This window comes from Strongylocentrotus purpuratus, unplaced genomic scaffold (assembly GCF_000002235.5).
Source record: "Strongylocentrotus purpuratus isolate Spur 01 unplaced genomic scaffold, Spur_5.0 spur5_scaffold_1, whole genome shotgun sequence".
In the NCBI taxonomy this organism is placed as follows: Eukaryota; Metazoa; Echinodermata; class Echinoidea; order Camarodonta; family Strongylocentrotidae; genus Strongylocentrotus; species Strongylocentrotus purpuratus.
The window spans coordinates 22244152-22264827 of record NW_022145594.1 but is presented as its reverse complement, the minus strand read 5'-3'; the positions used below and the strand labels follow the sequence as shown (position 1 = coordinate 22264827).

At 34.5% G+C, this 20676-nt stretch overlaps 1 protein-coding gene across 1 annotated transcript; it reads right to left on the bottom strand.

Moving 5' to 3' along the window:
* Positions 1–13571: 13571 nt before the first annotated feature.
* Positions 13572–20340, bottom strand: LOC100890699. Its single transcript, XM_003730798.3, has 4 exons — positions 20258–20340; positions 19066–19124; positions 14938–15078; positions 13572–14146 (listed from the first exon to the last, which is right to left on the bottom strand). Exons 2-4 carry the CDS (start codon positions 19118–19120, stop codon positions 13770–13772), a joined length of 573 nt encoding a protein of 190 aa, XP_003730846.1. The 5' UTR covers positions 19121–19124; positions 20258–20340; the 3' UTR covers positions 13572–13769.
* Between the last annotated feature and the right edge of the window lie 336 nt (positions 20341–20676).

The window sequence follows — 20676 nt, the reverse complement described above, 5'->3', positions numbered from 1 at the left end:
GACAAGAAAACATATAATAACCTGTTAAATGGCCAAACATTTGCAAAGCAGAAGCCTTTTCATGATTTGGCGGCCATTTTGGCGGCCATTTTGAATTTTCGCTTTTTACGAGAAATGCTGAAGGTTTCGCGTCTGGCAATCATCGGATTTGGATTCAGCACCCTCAAATTGACAAGAAAACATAAAATAACCTGTTAAATGGCCAAAGAATAAGCGTTTTCATGATTTGGCGGCCATTTTGGCGGCCATTTTGGCGGCCATTTTGAATTTTCGCCGTTTACGAGAAATGCTCAAGGTTTCGCGTTTGGCACTCATCGGATTTGGATTCAGCACCCTCGAATTTACAAGAAAACATCAAAAAACATTGTATGTATAACAAAACAAGGTTCCTTGCTCTCTAGCCTGGACAAGTAGATATTGCTCGTGAAAGACGGGAATGTAGAATCGAGTTTTGAGAAAAAATCATGTCCCATAGAGAATACACGCAAAATGTGAACAATTGACATGCCTCCTTTAATCGCAAAAAAAAGCCATGATGCCTTTGTCAAAATGAAAAAATAATAGGTATTGCATTTGTAGAGAATTGTCTCAGCTAGAACATATCAAAATTTGGAAGAAAATTGATCAATATTTACAGAGATACAATCAATTTACCAAAAATATGATGACGTCATAATATGCAAATTGAAATTTTGAGTTCGGAGGCCAATATGATGATGTCATGAGTTAAATGAGGGTCAAATGAGACATGAAATCATATCTCAAACTCATACTTAATCAAGATATGAAAACAAAATGAGGTCATCTTACATGCTAAGGAGCTACAATGGATTTTGTATAGGCATGTTTTTGCCCATATATGCTATGTATTACAAGAGCTCGCACGCGCGGAGACTTTTGTTAAACGGTCGATCATTCCGTTATTAATAGTCATAAAGAGACATACATGGTATCAATTTGTTTGTAAAAATACGTGAAATTTTATGGTGAAAAAAGGCAATTCTATGTTGTGTAACAATTTTACGCGCGATATAAAATTTTATAAAATGCTTAGAATGGCCTAAAACGTATGCAAAATTATTTTGAGACGATTATGAGCATTTTAACATTTTGCGCGCGCATTGACTCGCGGACGTACGCGCACGCGCGCGTTATTTGACCTGAAATTGACCGGACGCATATTGACCTCGATCATGATAAATATGAATGTGAAATACCTTTTGGTTATGAAGATATGATCATTAGTTGATTTTCGTAAAATTTTACAAAATGGCACCTAGATGACGTCATCAGTGAAGGTCAATGTTGAAAACGTTTTTGTGCTTTGTACATATGCCTATACAAATGTGTGCCAAATTTCAAGGCATTTAATTGAGCCATTTTCAAGTTATCTTGCTAACAAAAAAGTGGTTAGAAATAAGACAAATATTTAACAATAAATAAATAAATAATAAAGGCAATTCTAACGAAATTATAAGGTTGTTTGTACGATATCCAGCCCACCTGATAATGAGAGTAAACTAGAAATGCAATCGTGTCACAACGATGTGCGTGCAATGACGCCATGTTTCGATAAGTCAAACGAAAGAGCTTCTCTCGGACTATCCAGAGCAATTTGTACGAAGTCTGTAGCTTCTGTGATATTGGAGATAGGTAGGGCGAAGGAAAGGCCTTAACAGTGACCTTGATGGGATGGTAGTGACTATGCCTACGAAGTTTGAAAGAAATTGGGTTAGGGGAAAGAACCTAGAAAGGGCTCGTAAGCACTGCGTGCAAAAACCAATGGGATTTGGTGCATGTTCGTCATTGCAATCAAGATCGTTCTGGGGGTCCAAGCGTGAACCCGATATGCGCCGTAGACAATGCGTGTAATGCATGGGCGGAAAACGTACAGGATCTGTACTATGACCGGAGTTAATTTGTTTTTCTCTCTCTCTCTTTATGTCTCTTTATGGGCCGTATTTGGTATCATTAGAAAGAGAATTTCGTGGTTGCAAAAATATATTGTATGGACAAGGTGTCCAAGAGCATTGCGGGTCCATAAGCTAGGCATCCCGCATATACATGCAATCAGGCGCATAGCCACGGGGGGGGGGGGGGGGGGGGGGGGCACGTGCCCCCTAACATTTCCAGGATCGGTTGAAATTCTGTAGACCCCTTTTTTGACCTCGATCGATACATGTATGTGCCCCCCCCCCCCCCCCCCCCCCCCCCCCCCCCCCCCCCCCCCCCCCATATCAAACTCTGGCTACGCGCCTGCATGCAATACAATATGCCGCTGCCAATTTTTGCTGTTTATTTTTCTTCTAACGGGTAATTGATGGCAACTACGCGCAAAAAAAAACAAAACATGCAGCATGTATTTTGTTGAGCTATGGTTTATAAGATTCAGAAATGTGAAGCGTGTTACACGTTACGTCATAAAAAAAAGCCCGTCGTGGTTTTGCCGCGTCATGTCTGAACGAGCCTTCAGCGTTTGAAAAAAGGGTATAAGCTTATGGTCCTGCCATCAAACGTGATGCAATTTCAAATTATTGCACACATTAGTGTTCTTTCCATCATAAGATTGTGTCCCTTCCCTGTCATTCTACCTACGCAGAGGAGAAGTTAAAAAAGCTAGAAATGGATCAAGCTGGGACCGATGTACCGGCCAAATCTGACGTTCTGAGGGTCTATGCCACGACAGACGGTAATATTTTGATGATGATATAAAATATATAAATAACAACTCTGACAATGCTAATAATATTATCATTAATAGTAATAATAATATTAATAATGGCAGTAGTGGTAATAGTTGTTGCATTAGTAGAAGCATTAATGATAACAATTACATTAATGATAATAAATCACAATAATGAGAGTAAAAAAGAGAAGTAGAAGTAGTCATAGTAACAGTAGTAGAAACAATAATAATGATCATGGTTATAATAACTTAATAATAATGAGATATAAGTAGTAATAGTATTCTGTTTTTTTTTTTAAATAGTAGTGGTAATGGTGTAGTAGTAGTGGTAGCATCAGCAGTAGTAGTAGCAGTAGTAGTAATAACAAATATTAATGATAATACTAGTATTGATAGAATTCAGGGATTATACAGTGACGATGTTTCTAAGCGCTTTACATTCGTAGTAATTATTACACAAGTAATTGGATCCGGTCTTTCCCGCACACAATATATGCACCACACCCTCAGACCTGGAGACCTTTCCAGCCAGGTGCTATTTTACAAACGCTCACTATACTTGGCTAACTACAATAATTTGCCCATCCTACTGGGTACCTATTTAATAACTTGGTGGAGTGGGACAAAAATGAATTAATGTGTAGCCAAAGGACTTTGCGCCGGGCTGGGATTGAAACCCTCAACCCTTGAATTGAGGGTAAAGTGTACGACCCACTAAACCTCGACACCTCCTTTATTCAGTCGCATTTTTAAAGGCAGAATCATCTTCCACTATTGATGACTCCTCAGACATTGTTTTATGTTCCCCTTTGAGTAGGGAATTATTCTTTATCTTACTTCTTCTGATTCCAGTTGATTATAATTCATTACATATATTTGTTTAATTAATAAATACAAAAATAGAATGAATGTATGAAACATCTGTAAACAGAACGTTTACATTTAGATCAACCATGTGATTCCTCTACGCTTATGTAGTTATCTGGAAGAATAAAAAAAAGTTCAGGGTTTCTTTAAATGCGCCTAGTACCACAACATCGATATCATTTACACCTAAAGACTCCTACTGATTTTCGCAGGAAACGTTTCCTATAGAGACCGAAAGGAGGGTACGTGGTTTATTCAGATGCTATGTGAGGAACTTCTTGAGAATGCACATGTCAGTGATTTGTGCACCATGTTAGAGCAGGTAAGTTTGTTCAAATATTGGAGTTAAAGGTAATGGACTAAGCCAAACACAAACACACGCCCACAGGCATGCAACCGCTCACACGAAAAACGTCCACACATTAGTTAACACTTTGGAATATCAGTCAGGACCAACGTTGTCTTTTTGTTAGAAGCCAACTTATATTTGGTCATTCCTGCCGACAGATGGCTTATACGTGTGTCACCAATGTGATATAACGAAAGGAAAGTTGACATATCCTTGAATAAAACAAATATTTAGGCAATGATTTTGCTTAATATCCCAATGATCAGTAATCCTCTTATCTATAAATATTCAGGAAATCTAGTCAGAATATTCAAAAGGCATATTTGTAATGATATATTAAATATTCCTTATTGTCGCAACAAGTAATCGCACACGTTCGTTTGCAAGCCCTGTCGACAGGGCTGATCCAGGAATCTCCTGTTTGGGTCTTAGCCGAAAATAATCATTGGTTCTGTCTGATTTATGTTTAGATTGAAATTAATTACTGTATATATTATGATGATGAGTTCATACAATTGTATACCTTTTTATATATCCTGGTATATGATACACATGCATGCATTTATCAACCGCTTTCCTAATTCATCGATTCTACTTCTTTTACTCCAGGTAACAGGAAAAGTTGCTAAGAAGGCCTACAATGGAAATGGTCAATGTGTAGAGGTCGTTAAACAAGGGATCTCGAAGAAGATATATCTTCTTCCTAAATACTCTAAAGAATAAATAGTGCATCAAATGGTGCTGGATATGGAAGGAATTATGCACTTTACTTGTTATCTCTTGTTATAGAAGCATAATAGTTGGCATGGAAATAGATTCCTTATGCTGAATAGTTCTGGGCACTGGGTCTGTAATGCCCTTTTTTCAAATGTGGTCCCGCATTATATATTTTTTTCATAACCCATTATATGAAAATATATCATCGATTTGTACTGTGTAAAATCAATATTCCGTATATAAAAAATATGGTTAAATCACTAATTGTTGGCTATGAGTAAAATATGCATAACTTTCGTCACACAAACGTTAAACCTTTGAAATAAGTAACAGATGTAGCATAGATGCCCATGAAAACAAAATAGCCCCAAAAAGCCTGAAATATCTTAGTGCTCCCAAAAATGCATTGATTTTTAGTTTTAATTTTATTATAGGTAGAAAACAATTTTGAAATGATTTTAAAGGAGATGTTCATTTTCAAATGCTAATAATTTGAAAAATCCTGCAAAAGTTTCAAAACGGCTCATGCTTTGAATAATGAGTTTGAATTGGCAATCAATCATCAAGGATGGTAGGAAAGAGTTCGCATGCTGACGGATTATGGATGTACGTTATCTTAGCAGTTTAATTGGCATCTTAACAAAATCTTAGGATGTTTAGCTTGCGCCTTCAAGACATTTCTGAGTATAGCCGCAGAGATGAAAAGGGAAAATAATCCTTTTGTATCTGATCGTTGTATACTTTGGAATGAAATGCTAAAGAAGATTTGTATACGTTTATTCATGATATTCAGGTATTTCGTTCATGTTTATTTCTACAATAAGATATGAATGGTGTTGAGTTCTATACTGACCTATTTTGTATCCTAAAATGTACAGCTTACCAAATTATTTCTCTATACCAAGATATAAGCATCAAGAATCAGTGTAAACTTGTCAATGTAAATATTAAAGTCAAAGCTCAAATCACAATGAAGGCCATTTTGAATGTGACGACCTTCTTAAAAAAAGAATTCTGTTATGTACATGTTTATAAAACTTTCCTATCTTCTAAAGAGTAATGTATTTAAGCCGAAAACATTTTGATTTTGTTGACAATCTTGATGATTGGTGAATGAAATTAGCAAAATTAAAAATTGTCTTTTTGTGGGCCATCGCAACTTGAGCTTTCATATAAAGCTGATTCCAAAGTTGTGGTTTACCATTAAAAAAGTGAAAACAAGGATCAGAAAATATTTTTTGCGGCCTTTTGGTCGGATACCTGCGTGACACATTTTGTTGATTTCAAAGACATGTTTTTTTGTCTGATCATAACTGGAAGTATCTTACTCATATTTGTCAAGTTTTGTCTTCTTTCTTTAAATTAAGAAATATACAATGGCCCTTTATTTAAAAAGGAATGTCCGAATAAAGCACTTGTCCGAATTTTGAGATCCAGAAATATTGTATAATAATTGGCATATCTAAACTATACTCAATTTGATGAACTAGGAAAGTTTTCTTCCCGATGGTGGCCATTTTGTAATGGGCACAACGGGTCCCCCATGATCAAGCTCCAAGTGGCTCTTTATCCTAAATACTTAAGTATTAAAAACATCTATCTGCATGCCACATTTAATTCACCGGACTCGTGTCTGTACAGAGTTGAGCATAAAGGTCCCTGCACTGATATTTTTTTATTCGGTCTAAATTGTGGTAAAACACTATAACGCTGTCAAAAACTGTCAGACTGTCAAACAATTACAAAATTGTCTCAATACACATTTATTCTAAATTGCTTTTAATGATTAAGTTACTCTGTTCACATTGATGAATATTTCGTATGTATTGTAATTTGTATGTTTATTTGGAATTGTTTGTTTAGTTTAATATGTAATTGTTTACCATTGTATTTGTTAAATAGAGCGCTTAGAAATTAGGTGGATTTTGTCTATTTTTGTTTTGTCTCAGTCTAGTGTTTCTGTAATCTGTTTTTGTAAACTGTCAGTAGTTGAACCTAAATGCAAACTGCGTAGTTTTTTAAGAGTGGGATTACTTTTTTCCATTTAATGGTTTACTGAACAGTCTTTCCTGTCAGTAATTACTGTGACCTAAGATTTATACTTCCATATTCCTTAATAAAGAAATGTTATGTAAAATGTATTGTGCTTTGTTAATTATGCAAGGAATATGAATAAAACTAAGCAACCAGTCAAGCAATTTATCTGAAAGGTGATTTTTATTTTCTCTCTCTCTTTCATATGTTTACATAAAGCATGGTTATTGTATTATTGTGTAGCCTAACGCTTCAAGCGTTATTTTCTTTGAAACCGTGTCCTTATTAGGAAAATGTACATCCTCCTACCACATTTGATCGCAAACCTTAATTCTATCTCAATTTCAGTTGTACAATGATAAAATAAGTTTTCTATTGTATTTTCTGCAGACTTGAGTATCAAATGCATATAAAGAACAAAGAGCTGCACTAGTTTTATATTTAACCAAGCTTTTAAATGTTGTTTTAAACTAAATCTTTCAAGAAATCGGGATTTGAGAAAACATAGGCCCTATGTGATTTTCCAGCCTATAAATGCCGAACGCTAAGGACAGCAACGCCCGAAACAATGTGCGTCTGGGTACCTCCTCAGTACACTTTCAATCCAATTGTTAAATGAATGTATTGAGAAATAAATACGGTACTGTAAGACCATGGTAGATAAGATAACGTAATGATATTCGAATAAAAAAGAAAACTTACATTAACAACTATAATAACAATAACAACATTGAAATAATATTATTGGTAAAAATAATAATACAAATAATGATGATAACTATAATAATAATTCTACGAATGATAATAATAAAAACAATAATATAAAGAACAAGAACATTAACCAATAGTAACGACATTATTGAAGATACAGGTGGGTTCTGGTTTAAAAAAAAAAACATTCTCACAGAATCAAACGAATCTTACACTGAATGTTCAAGATTACAAATAAATGTCATTTGCCAAACAATTTTTTAGAAAATGTATACTGGCTGAGTAATGAGCATAGAGAGATTAGGAAATCAAGGTTAGTAGCTCCGACATCATTTGTGTAGTCCCATATACATTTTTCTGTGTACAGTGCTTGTTTCTTTACCAAGACTGGGCCAAATTTATTATGATTTAGATGACTCAAGAACTCTGCAGTACACACCAATACTTACATGCTTCATGATCAATTTGTTCTGATCCATTCCACACATTTTCTTTCACAATGCAATCTGATAACCAGAACTCACCTTTATCTTGAACAACAACAACCATAACGTTCATTCGCATTGTGTCTTATCGTCTGAATGGTCCTGTAGATATCGATTTCCCCTGAAATGCCATATATACCCATTATGGTAGTGCGCACCGAGCGGGGATCGAACCCAGGGCCTATTATTTAACCTTCACCGCCATACCACTGTGGTCCATCCTGTAAAAGAGCAGTCATGCAAAAATCCTCCCAACACAGCAGGCTTTCCATAACTTTAAACATTGAGAGCACATAATTTGTTATCAACAATGGGAAAAAAGTTACAACATTATATTCTTTTTCGGAGATATTGATGTTGTTGAAGTTTGATACACTCGTTTAAAGGTAATACAGAGTTTTGGTATGGGGTCATACATTTGGTTCAAATGAACATATTGGAAGCATATGCGGTCCTACAGTAATCAGTAATCGTTATCACGGTTGAAATCGAGTCTAAAGTGATGAAATTGTAATAATAAACTCTTTTCGTTGTATAGCTCTCTCTCAAAGTCAAGATATAAATTTAGCTATAAAACAATGTTTCTTGACTAAATTTTACCGATTGGCTATTCCCGTTTAAAAATGAAATATTACTACTGCATTTTCTGAAATTTTAATGGTCACAGCTACCATTTTATTAAATTTATCAAAGTTTATCTGAGAGCAACGGTAAATTGTGATATTCTATTTTTCTCCAAAACAGAAGTGTTTTACGGGATAATTTTTCTAGTTCTAGTAATACATCCAAAGGGGCAACATTGTAAAGAATCACTATCCAGCCAATTTTCAAAATTTCCCTAAACTTTGTATTACCTTTAATAAAGAATATTTTATGTCAACCTGTTTTTCCAAGAGTCTTTAAAATTATTCATTCCACTTTGCCATTTCCTTCTAGAAATAAAAGCTTTTGGCGATACTCGCTCTCCATCCTAAAACCAAATCCCGCAATACGTGGTTTCATTGCTGCTCTCATCCCTGTAACCTCAGATGCTTTGGATGCCCAAAGCCAAATATCTTGCTTAGCTTTTGAGTTGTTTGCCACTACTTTACAAACTAACCATATCTTGTTTATTCAAATTGTTTTACAATATTTCAGAATTTTTTCTTTGTTAATTTGTAGCGGTCACCCCTAAAAATGCGGGTCTTCTTGATAATAATAATAATAATAATAATGATAAAAATAGGCATTTCTGTAGCGCCGTCTATCTAGACAATTCTATTCCGAGGCGCATAGGAAAAATAAAAAGTTTTTTTAATAAGAAACCCTGAATCACCATGGGTTTGATGTCATATTAACAAAAAAAAAATAGGCTACATTATGGTACGAGGTTCAATGGAATTGAGATTAATCAGCATCACAATTTTGACGTGACATTTATGTGATTTAATTTTGAAAAATTCATTGTATCAACAAACATTTCCAAAGATCAAAATCGGAGGTCTGTTTTATTAGTAAACCTTCCCAGAATTCGCCGTGTACAGTGTTGTGCAGAACGAAAGACTTATACCTCTTTCCAGTGAAAAGTTATAGCAACCCCAAGTTATTGACTTGATTTAAACACAAATGGCATTTTTTTTACCCATAATTGTATTAACTGCATCCGTATTATTATATTGAGAACGTGTTTAGTGTATTTAAAAAGAGTTTCAAGATAACTTTTAAGCAAAACCTCACAGCACCATTGGTTATGTGTCATTTAATGATTAATTAAAGTACCTTCAAGTTGATATTATTGTCATTGTGTTGTATATTGCGTTAAAAATACATTTTGAGCCGAAATTATTGTTTAGTTTTTTTGTGGATAATTTTTCTACCAAGTTTTGGCCGGTATCGTAATTTATTAACTGGACGATAGCTCCAAGGTGACACATTAAGTAATACAGAAAGTTCAAAGGATAATCAGTGTTTAGTGTAATTGATAACTACGTCTTCTATACTCTGTACAGTTTCAGAAAATGTGTGCATGGGAAGTTCACTCCCCCCCCCCCCCCCCCCTCCCCGCTTCCACCCCTTCCAACCGCTTGTCATAATCTTGCCCATGACCAAGACAAGTTAATACATCAACATGAATAAAAGACCGTGAATGGTTTGGCTTGGTTTGATGTGATGGTTTATTTTGCTTAACTACTAAGAAATCATATGTATACTTGTAAGCAACCGGGGTACCAACCGTCGTAAATCCTCTCCAATGAATATGATGAATTCCTTGCCAAAAGGCACTGGCGAATTCATTTGGTGCCGCCTCCTCACTACTAAATAAGTAGTACATGAACATCATGGCTTAGATTTCACCTTCTACATCATCGTTTTAACATTTTGGAGGGGGTGCGAAACCAATTTGATGCGCTATTGCCCTTTGGTAAGGCATTTATCCTCATTACCAAGTCCTTCTACAAATGCATCCAAAACAAAGCTCCAGTGTATCTCAATTCTCTCATCGTACCCTACCAATCTGCTCGTCCTGGCCTTCACCCGTGTACTGACAGCACCCTGCTACACGTTCCTCGAACATACACCAAAGCTGGCGACGATGCTTTCCATGATCAACAATAGATTCTTTGATAACTTTTATGTAAAGCGCTGTGAAACAACAGTTAGTTTGTAAGAGCGCTATAGAAATGACTATTGTATTGTATTGACATAAAGGTAAATCCGTCAGTCCCCTGGTTGCTTACTTACAAGCATACAAATGTTTTCTTAACAGTCAGGTAAAACAAAAAATCGAACCAATCAAACCAAAAAGAAGAAGAAGAAGAAGAAAAGAAAAGAAGAAGAGCAAGAATCACTTCAGTTGCAGCATGTCGTTTTCCTTCACTTGTATTTATTAATGTAGCCTTTGTTCCCCAAGTATCATAATATAGACCTAAATCACCATACTTTTAATACAAATTAAAAAATATCAGAAAGAATTTCTTTCGGAGGATATTCAGAAGAATAAAGTGGAAACAAAGTGGCAAATCGTTGGTGAATTGTGATTTCACTTCCAAAGAAAACTAATTATTTAGTATATTATGACTTTGCCGAACACCCAGATGCGATTCGTTTTCTTTCTTTAAAAACTATCCTCCAATAATAATATAACTTTTTTCAAAGTACTTTGCATGTTTTTTTTTTGCAGAGTGATGGACAGTGGACATAATTTGTTTAATGGCTTTAAAAAAACGGGTGATCCGATATTGTGCCCCTTTTCTTCATTTAAGTGACAGGGAAAATACTTAAATAATTTAGAAATTTAATAAAAACAAATAATTCTACCACCCCAAGATAGATAGCGAAGACTTTCTGTTGGAATAAATAATAGAAGGAGCGGAAATGCCTGTAAAACCGTTCGATCTGGAAAAATCAAAATATTAGGAAATCATGTCTATTGAAACCTCAAATAAATTGAAACATTTTTTTTGGAATAAGGAATCAGAAGTGTCTTAGAATGGCTAGCATTATTAATATTGTTTTGGTTTTGAGATAACTACCTCACACTGATTCGGCAAATTCTAAATTCCCTTTAATTCGTATAATGATTACAACATTCAGAAATTCATAACTTTCATCTCGTTAAACGGATTTTCTTCAAACTTTTGCCTATCTGCTTCTCCTTTGTCGTTTTGTTTTTGCCCTTTTACAGACCAGTTTTCTCTCAATTTTTGATTTTTCTTTAACAATAATGTGTTTTGAATATGCTAACCTGTGCACGGAGCGAAGTGAGTGCCTTCTATTTAACATTTACCATACACATTTCATATCTCAGTCTATTGAAATATGATGACCATCTTGATTCTGATTATTATTACAATATGACTTCGTCATAAATATGCTTAAAAAATTAGTTCCTTTTGGAAGATGCGTTTAATTCTATGAATTCTTTTTTTTACAAGGTCGACAGCCAGAAACAGTGTGCGACAAGATCATATGTTCAACGTTAAAAGTTGCAAACCTTAAGAGCATATTCAGGAAAAACGTTGTTTTTTAAGAAACTCATTGAAGTTGGGATTAAGATAGTTCAAATGTAATTGTCGGACTATCTTTCATTTAAAATTATGATCTTTATTTTCCATTAACTTATAAAGCCAATTACTTTTAAAAGCAAAACTTTGCAAACCAAAATATGTTATTTTCAAACTTCCTTCATCAGTTGACCCAATCATAATTTGTATTCTTTAAGATCAGTTCCTTCAAAGGCTAAAAAGCAAAAGTTCCTAGAAATATTCCTTTATTTCAGCAACAATGTATTTCGGCATGAAAAAATGTCTACATGTAAATAAATCCTGTTATGAGTTCACTAATATTAGAATGCAGCTCTGCGTGGAAACACATACATAAAAGACCAAACGAAAAAGAAAAATAATATTTATTGGGGACATCATTGACGCAAAAGAGGATGAGGATATAAATCGGGCAAAATAAATACTTTGTATTGGACATAATTATTCAAATAAGGTTACTAAATTACATTGGAAGTCTATGAGCCATGACAAGAAAAGAAAATCAAAATGTGAAAAAAAAATGTGTTCATTACTTTGGATTGACAACCAAAGTATTTCATGATATATCAGTTAAAAAACAATAAAAAAATCGCAGATAATATTTAAGAACCTTTATAAATTCAAAGCTAATTTATGGGGAATATTCAAGGAACAACGATTAAAACATTTGAATTTGAAATTACTCGATAACATATTAGCATGTATAGAATATATATATCTTAACAAGAAATCTGATCATGATTATTATTTAAAGTGCAAACGGACAGAAAATTAATGTTATCTATTTTATGAATGTGATTACTCTAAAATTCTTTGGAACCCGATCTTAAATTTTCTCTGGAAGACAGAAGTATTGTTTGATTATGAACAAAATGATTATGTATAGTGATGTAATTCTAGCCAAGTATTACCTAATTGATAAATGATGAAACGAATGAAAAGACTTTCAAGAAATCAACTCGCCGGCTATATCATTATAACCATCGTAATTTAAATTGAGCCTATAGAAATGATGCTCATGCATTACATGTGCATCAAATAATTAGAAGTTCGTAAATCCGCGTTTGCCACTTTTTACCGGCCAGGCTATACTATGGGTACCAGGTACGAAAGAAATTCCTCAAATGGCTGAGTGAATTATCGGGGTAGCTCGGCTACTGCCGGGATAATGGTTAACGATGTTATTGTAGTTATTATTATTGGTTCTATTATTATCATTATGATAATTAATATTATTAGTATATTTATTATCACTTAAAACGCTATTATTATCATGATTATTATCATTGGTTTTATTATTATTATTATCATGACTTATATTACCCGGCAGGAAATAATTCTTTGAAATGCTAGAGCGCCGCAATGGCAGCACAGCTAAAGCCGGGGTAACAATCTCCAAGGTTGGAAGCGCTTAGTGATTTTAATAAGCGCTATATAAAAACTGAGTATTATTATTATTATTATTATTAATAAATTTATTATCACTTATAACGATATTATAGTATCATTATTGTTAATATTATTGGTTTAATTATTATCATCATGATAACTTGTATAATTAATATATTTATTATTTTTAATAACGATATCATGATTATTAATATAATTACTATTAGCATTAGTAGTATTAGTAGTAGTAGTAGTAGTAGTTATATTAATATTTTAATTCTTCTTATTATTATTATTATTATTATTATTTATCGTATTATTATCCTTCATGTAACTATTGTATTTATCATTATCATTTGTTATCACTAATTGTATTAGATGCATTCGAAGTAGTAATACGCGTCGAATAACATACTTTTGTAATGTTCGTACATTTCAAGAGGTAATGGGCAGTTTTATTGACTTAGCCAAAGGTTGATTTCTTGAAATTAAAGTCGTTGCCATCATGTTTAAGACTGTTTAGTAAAAACAGCTACGAGAAAGAATCCCAGGACAATCATCACGTCTGTTCTCAGCGAACCAGCGTTTCCTCCATATTCAGAAGAACCACCACTCCCACCGCAGATGCTACCCTTGCAGGGGCAAACCTTATTTCCATACAGCGCTGTCTTGTTTGACTGCAGTAGGGCTAAGAAGTTACCGAAGAGCGGCAAAGAGTTTCCGTAGTCACCAGGACGATTAGAAATACCCCTTAGCAATTCAGATCGAGCGGCGTTATCCCATATGCACGTGTTGTCAATGGGTGTTCCAACGCAGCCCCATACAGTGCCATTGAAGGGTCCATACACAGGATGTTCATTCTGGCCTTGACTGAACGGGCCGTACCCTGATAAAGGAAGAGGTCAGATAATAAAAATAGGATGAATTTTGAAAATACAATGTGAATGATTTTGCTTATATACATTGTATCATTACTTTTCCTTTATTATTGTTAATCATTATGATTCTTATTCCAATCCAGGTATTTATAGAGCGCCAATATCTAGTTGCCTAATCAAAGGTGCTGATGAGACTGAAAAAAACTACAAAAAATGTCTGTTCATGATTTTTACTGGGAAAGACCCAAAAGCAGTGAATAATTGGAAGCAATCTGAAATAGGTATATCTTTAGTGGAGTTCTCAAAGTAGATAACTGGTGACAACACCTAACGATTTGGGGAAGATCGTTCCACAATCTCGATGCACAGGCAGTAAATGATCAATTCCCTAGAAGAGAGCGTGTTTTACGACTCTCAAGCAGGTATTTACCTGCAGATCGCAGAGTAGTTCGAGGGTAGTAAATAGTTAACAAATCTGAAATGTAGTAGTAGTAGTAGTTTTTTTTTTTTATTATTATTTTCATTACCACTACTATTGCTTTCGTTACTATTAGTATTATAACCATTATTAGTATAATATTTGCTATTATCGTTATACAAAATTATCATTTTTATAATCATCATCATTATCATCATGATTGTATTAACCATATCTTTTGATAACGCGGCTCATTCCTGAATATCAAATGCTATCTTAATTACTTGATGCCTCAAATTAATTCTGTTTGAATGTTCGACCGTTAAAGCATCATCTTTGAATTAGTTACTAGGCCTTTTATCATTTTTAATTAGTTATTACCATCGATCGTAGCACGTGCACAGGAAGTCTGGTTCTCGTAACACGTTATCTTCGGTAAGCTCCCTTCATCACACTCTCCAAGCGAAGAGGCACCGGATGTTGTTGTCATGGATGCACATGCCGAACACTCGAGACCCTGGCCTGATCCAGGAAAAAAGACATAAATGTAACATTATATCATAATTTTATTTTGTAATGAAAATTATATAACAAGAATAAACATTAGTTTAAGTGGGTGTTGGCCTATGCGGTGGTCATTGGGAGGGTAGGGCGGGGGAGGGGGTTGCAAACATCCAAGACAAGGGCATACCCTTTATCCTGCCACCGGGTTAATCTCCATTGTGCCAGGCCCCAAATCCCCGCAGTGCCAAGTTTATAATGAGATAATCGGATTAACGTGCAAAACACTAGGCACAGTCCAATGGGCATGAACAATAACTGCTATTTAATATGCGTGCAGACATACAAGAAGCAGAGGAGCATTAGCTTGCTGAGGTGTACATGGCACTATAACAATAGCGTGCATGCATCCTTATGGCAGGCTATGAGTTAAGTTACTTTCTTAATTTTTATTCCTTCACTTCAATATTTTACTGGGCGGTAATTGTAACATTTTTTCAAAAAACTACCATCGATAGATATTTAAGCTTGCCAGGCAATTGGAAATGTCAAACTCTAAGAGCATTTTTCCTTTAAATGTTATAGGCTTTGTAGAACAAACCTGTATGTATGGTTTAGGTTTCTCCCTAGGAAACCTTTTTGGGAAAATGCAAAATATATTAAACGAAGGTTTTTACCTTATTAATTTTCATATTCAAACGATACATTCATTCTATTACAAAGACTGGTTGTTTTCAAAAGCAATCTAATTCGACTGAACATTTAAACTCAATATGCGTTTACTCATATGGAGAAACTTCTCCTAATAAAGAAAAAGATTGTCATTAAACACAATTGATGTCAATTAAGAGAGGAGAGACAGGATATTTCTTATCTGTTTCGAATCTGCAGGATAAGGGTATGAATGAAGAGCTGACCAAAACATATTCCAACAATGAGTGTTGTGAATAAAAAAAACAGAATAGGTCTTGTAAATAAAAAAATAATAATTATCAGCTTCAATAATAGATTAATCTATTGGTCTACACGAATCTGTTGCAGACATTGGTGAAACAGAATATTGATACAAGTGAACTTCATTTTACCTTGGAAATATGAAATTGATTATAAAAAATACGCTGGTGCTTATCGAAACCGTTTTCTTATCGTAATCTGACTCACACTTGATTCCCTATTGCGGTATTAATTACCAAGTTTAGAAGACGGTGAATATCTGATTGCAGAAAACCCCATATATGCTGGTATGCTATACAATAGGTTCTGGTAGAGCTCACTAAAGGCTCAAAACCACTCTGTAACAAGTTTTGTAAACAAAGGCCCGTCTCGATTACAATTAAGAGTTGCTTTTAGAGACTTTGTTTGAATCGTCTAACCTTGTCTGCAAGGAGATTTTTTGGTATTACGTTCGCATGCGATTACACAAAATGAAGAAATATGTACATTCCCTGTTTAAACTTAAATTAGGCATTTCAGAATTGGCAAATCCTTACGACAAAGTCATAAAAGAAAACATCCTAAACTCTTAAATTGGGAAAATATGGGTTTTTCATATTTATTTTGTCTGGCCTTCTCTTAATTATGTCATGATGACATAAATCATTATGAATTAGAGTAAAGGAAGGGTAAGTTTGAAATAAATCAGACCAATAATAAAAAGGTTCTGAGTGTTTGACATATGAGATCGTTAAATGTTTGCGAATCTCAAATTGGTCCTTCAGTCCCTGGATTGTGACTTTTCACGGCCAGCTCTCCCGGTTGACGTTAACAAGATATATCAGAAATTGTTGATTTTTCTCATAAGCGCGTTCACCCTTGGGGATCTCAACAAAATACGTTGTGGCTAGCATAGTAGTAGCATTTTAGTCGTGTTATAACGATATTTAAATTTGTTTTGTGTGATAATATTACTTCTGTTCAATGCAAAAACAGTTGCCCAATTCAATGAATGGCTACGATGTAGTGTTTGGAACAAAAAAAATGTATTGAATTATACAGTGCGTTCCAGAAAAAAATGAAGCCGAAAACTATCGATGTTTTATCTTAACTTAATAACAATTATAATTAATAAATGACACATATGTATAATGCTTAGATCCTCTTTTTTCATTTGGTGTAACTTAGATGATGCATATTTCACGCATAAGCTATTAAAAGCAATTTTAATAGAGGAAACCAAAAAGTCATTTGGCGGGCGGTATTTGAATTTCAAGAGGAAAATTACATTTCTAGAAAGTTCAATTTCTCCCCTTTCATATGAGCCAGGAATAACAACGTTCTGTTTGTTTAAAGTAATGTTTGCATTTCCATAATTTGATCAAACGGTTTCGTTTTTACTTGCTGCCTGACGTTGCAACAAACAGAGTTGACAAAAGACGATCAGCCATGCACACGGAAGACGAATGACCTGATGCATGGCTGATCTGTGTTGTGTTCCGCACTTGTGCAGACAGGGGGGGGGGGGGGGGGTCGTTCGTTTATGTCTCCTTAGATCAAGATTAATGTATATTGATCTTCGGAGTAGTTGCTACAACCGGCCGTGTCAGACACGTTGCCCCGGGGTGCAAGATAGGACTCTTGTAGCCTGCCCCCACTTAAAGGTATTACAAAGTTTTGGTATGGGGGTCATGAATTTGGTTCAAATGAACATATTGGAAGCATATGCGATTTAACAATATTCAATGATCGTTGTCGCGGTTGAAATCGAGTCTAAAGTGATAAAATTGTAAATAATAAACTCTTTATGTTGTATAGCGCCCTCTCAAGACTGATATTACTTTAGCTTTAAAACAATGTTTCTTGACTACAATCGACCGATTTGCTATTCCCATTTGGAAATTATATATCGGAACTGCATATTCTGAGATTTTCATGGTCGCAGCTACCATGGAATGGCCTTAGGCGCTATTTGAAATATTTGAAATTTACCGGGAGCTCCGGTAAATTTTGATTATTCAATTTGCTCGAAAGCAGAAGTGTTTTAGGGGCTAATTCTTTTAGTTCTTATAATACATCCACAGGGGCATCCAAATATATCAAAAATTTAAAGAATTACTATCCATCCAATTTCAAAATTTCCCAAAACTTTGCATACCTTTAACACAATTATACAATAACAATTAACAATAAATCTAATTAAAAGAATAAATCGGTTAATATACTCTCATGTTACGGGGGAAAATTTATATATATTATGACTCAATTAATATAGGTAATCTGCCGCTAAAATTGCGGCAGCGTAACAAAGCACCTATTGATTTCGTCAGAATTTATCTTTATTAATTAGGTGCTCTGCCGCGTAGCATAGCAAAGCACCTTTTGAATTTATCAGAATTTATCTTTCCCTCTTTCTTTCTGCATGGATTTGGTTTGCTTCATATCTCATAAATGGTATGATTAATGAGAATTTAATTAGAATTTGTATGTCATGTGCCATAATATTAATGATTACTTTTCCTTCTTTTTCTTTCTTTCTCTCTGTTTTTCTTTTTTTCGATTTTTTTTTTTTTTTTGGCCACCTGAAATGGGCGGGGGTGGGGGGGGGGGCAGGCCGGTTGTGCCACCGCCGTAATCTTTTTTTGGTATAATAGATGAAAGTCCTCGGACTACGAAGCAAAAGGTACGGGGTTCGATTCCCCATCACGGCAGTTATATCTTGTGATAAGCCATTCATCTACAATTGCCATTCTCCACCCAGGTTTCATTATCATCTGTATTATCCTTATTATTATCATTATTTATGAATCATTGTTGTTATTCTTATTATTAATACGATGGTTATTACTGAAATCATCATCAACATTATTATTTTGGAATCCCTGAAGAAATCATGCAGTCTGAGATATTTACTATTTTAAATTTGTTAGAGCTTCTAAATTTTCGGAACCTTCCATTCCTTTTTTTTATTGGGGGGGGGGGAATTTTGTAAAAGTGGAAAATAAATGATCGACGTTAACCATTTATGATATAAATGTCGAAGTATCCACGACCAGTAAAACAGGTGATTCTTACCTATTCCAAATGAGAGGCATGCGAGAAGAAAAGCTCCAATGAAGACACTCTTCATGATTCTATATGGGAAAGATCAAAGATAATGCCAGTTTAACCTTTCCTTGCCACAAGTGCCTAATGGCACAGTCGTTCGTTTGCAACGATAGCCAATCGGTACAAAACATTACGCATCAATAGTCCGGTTTACTAAAATATTTGAATTGTAGGTATATCCCTGAAAGCTTTCCCGAGGGTTTCCCAGCATAGCAGCAAGTGATGTACTCAGACTGAATTTCGAGGATTGTAGTTTATTCATTAATAACAGGTTAATAGTAAAACTCGTCACTAGGTTCCAAGGAAAAAAACATCCATACATTTGAATATGTTAGTAAACCTGCCTTTTCAGACGCTTTGCCTTAATTCCCATTTCTAGGATTTTCGTAACATCATGTGGATTTATTTGTATTCCTGAATAAATCAAATAATCTACAATCCCTTGATTTAATTAAGAAATGCATAATTGCAAAGGGAGGTCTTTTGCAGGGTACATAAAGAGTATTATTGTGTTATATGCATTAGCTAACTTTAGAGGATCAGTACAATACTAGAAGCATCAATCGAAAGGACACCAGCAAAGCATAGGAAGAAGAAGAAAAAGCAGAACAAAACGAAGAAGAAGAAGATAAAAGAAGTGCATGCACTACAACAAGAAGAAATAAAACAAAACGAGGAAGAAGAAGGAAAACTGGAAAAGAAGGAGAGGAAGAAAAAATATAACATCAACATCAAAACAAATATTGAAACATTGATATTAAAATGTTAGAATGTTAAGAGAAAAAAATTCAAATAATATCCACTCTAGTGACACATTTAATATTCGAGGTTAGTTTTCTACCAACATAATGTAGATTGTCTCTCTTTTTTCTTCTATTTAGTTTCTTCTTCTTCTATCCCTATTAAGATTGGATGTATGTACGCAATGTACGGGTATCCATTTAGGTTTTACTACACGCTCTGGCAATCATTGCTTAGCGTCATTTTCGAACACCAACCGAATTCTTAACCATGCACAAATCACTATACTTAACCCTAACTCTAACCCTAACTCTAACCGAAACACCAACTGCAACCCACACCCTTTTTAGCGAAATAAAACCCAGATAAATTGTAACCGGAGTATGTGTCCAAGCAAAGAAAAGTCAAACAGCCTTACCTTGATAAAGTGTTGTTATTTACTCTGAAGTTTGGCGTATGAACAGTAGAACCGGCAAAATGGTGAGTGCATCAACAAAGTCTACATGTATAAATGTTGTTGGCCTTCTTATCATGATCCCATCATCTAAATTACAACCACGCTGGCCAGCACCAATCAGCTGCTCGCGATAAACGATTGCCATGGTAACGTCTGAGCACGTGCATTGTCCCAAATGGGAGGGGCTATGCCTTAGTGATAGAGTAGTGGTCTTAATCCTTATAACCAAGTCATTATTATTATTATTATTATTATTATTATTATTATTATTATTATTATTATTATTATTATTATTATTATTATTATTATTATTATTATTAACATTTATTTCTTTCTCAACAGTACAATTTGAAACACAATGTATATATACATGATATATG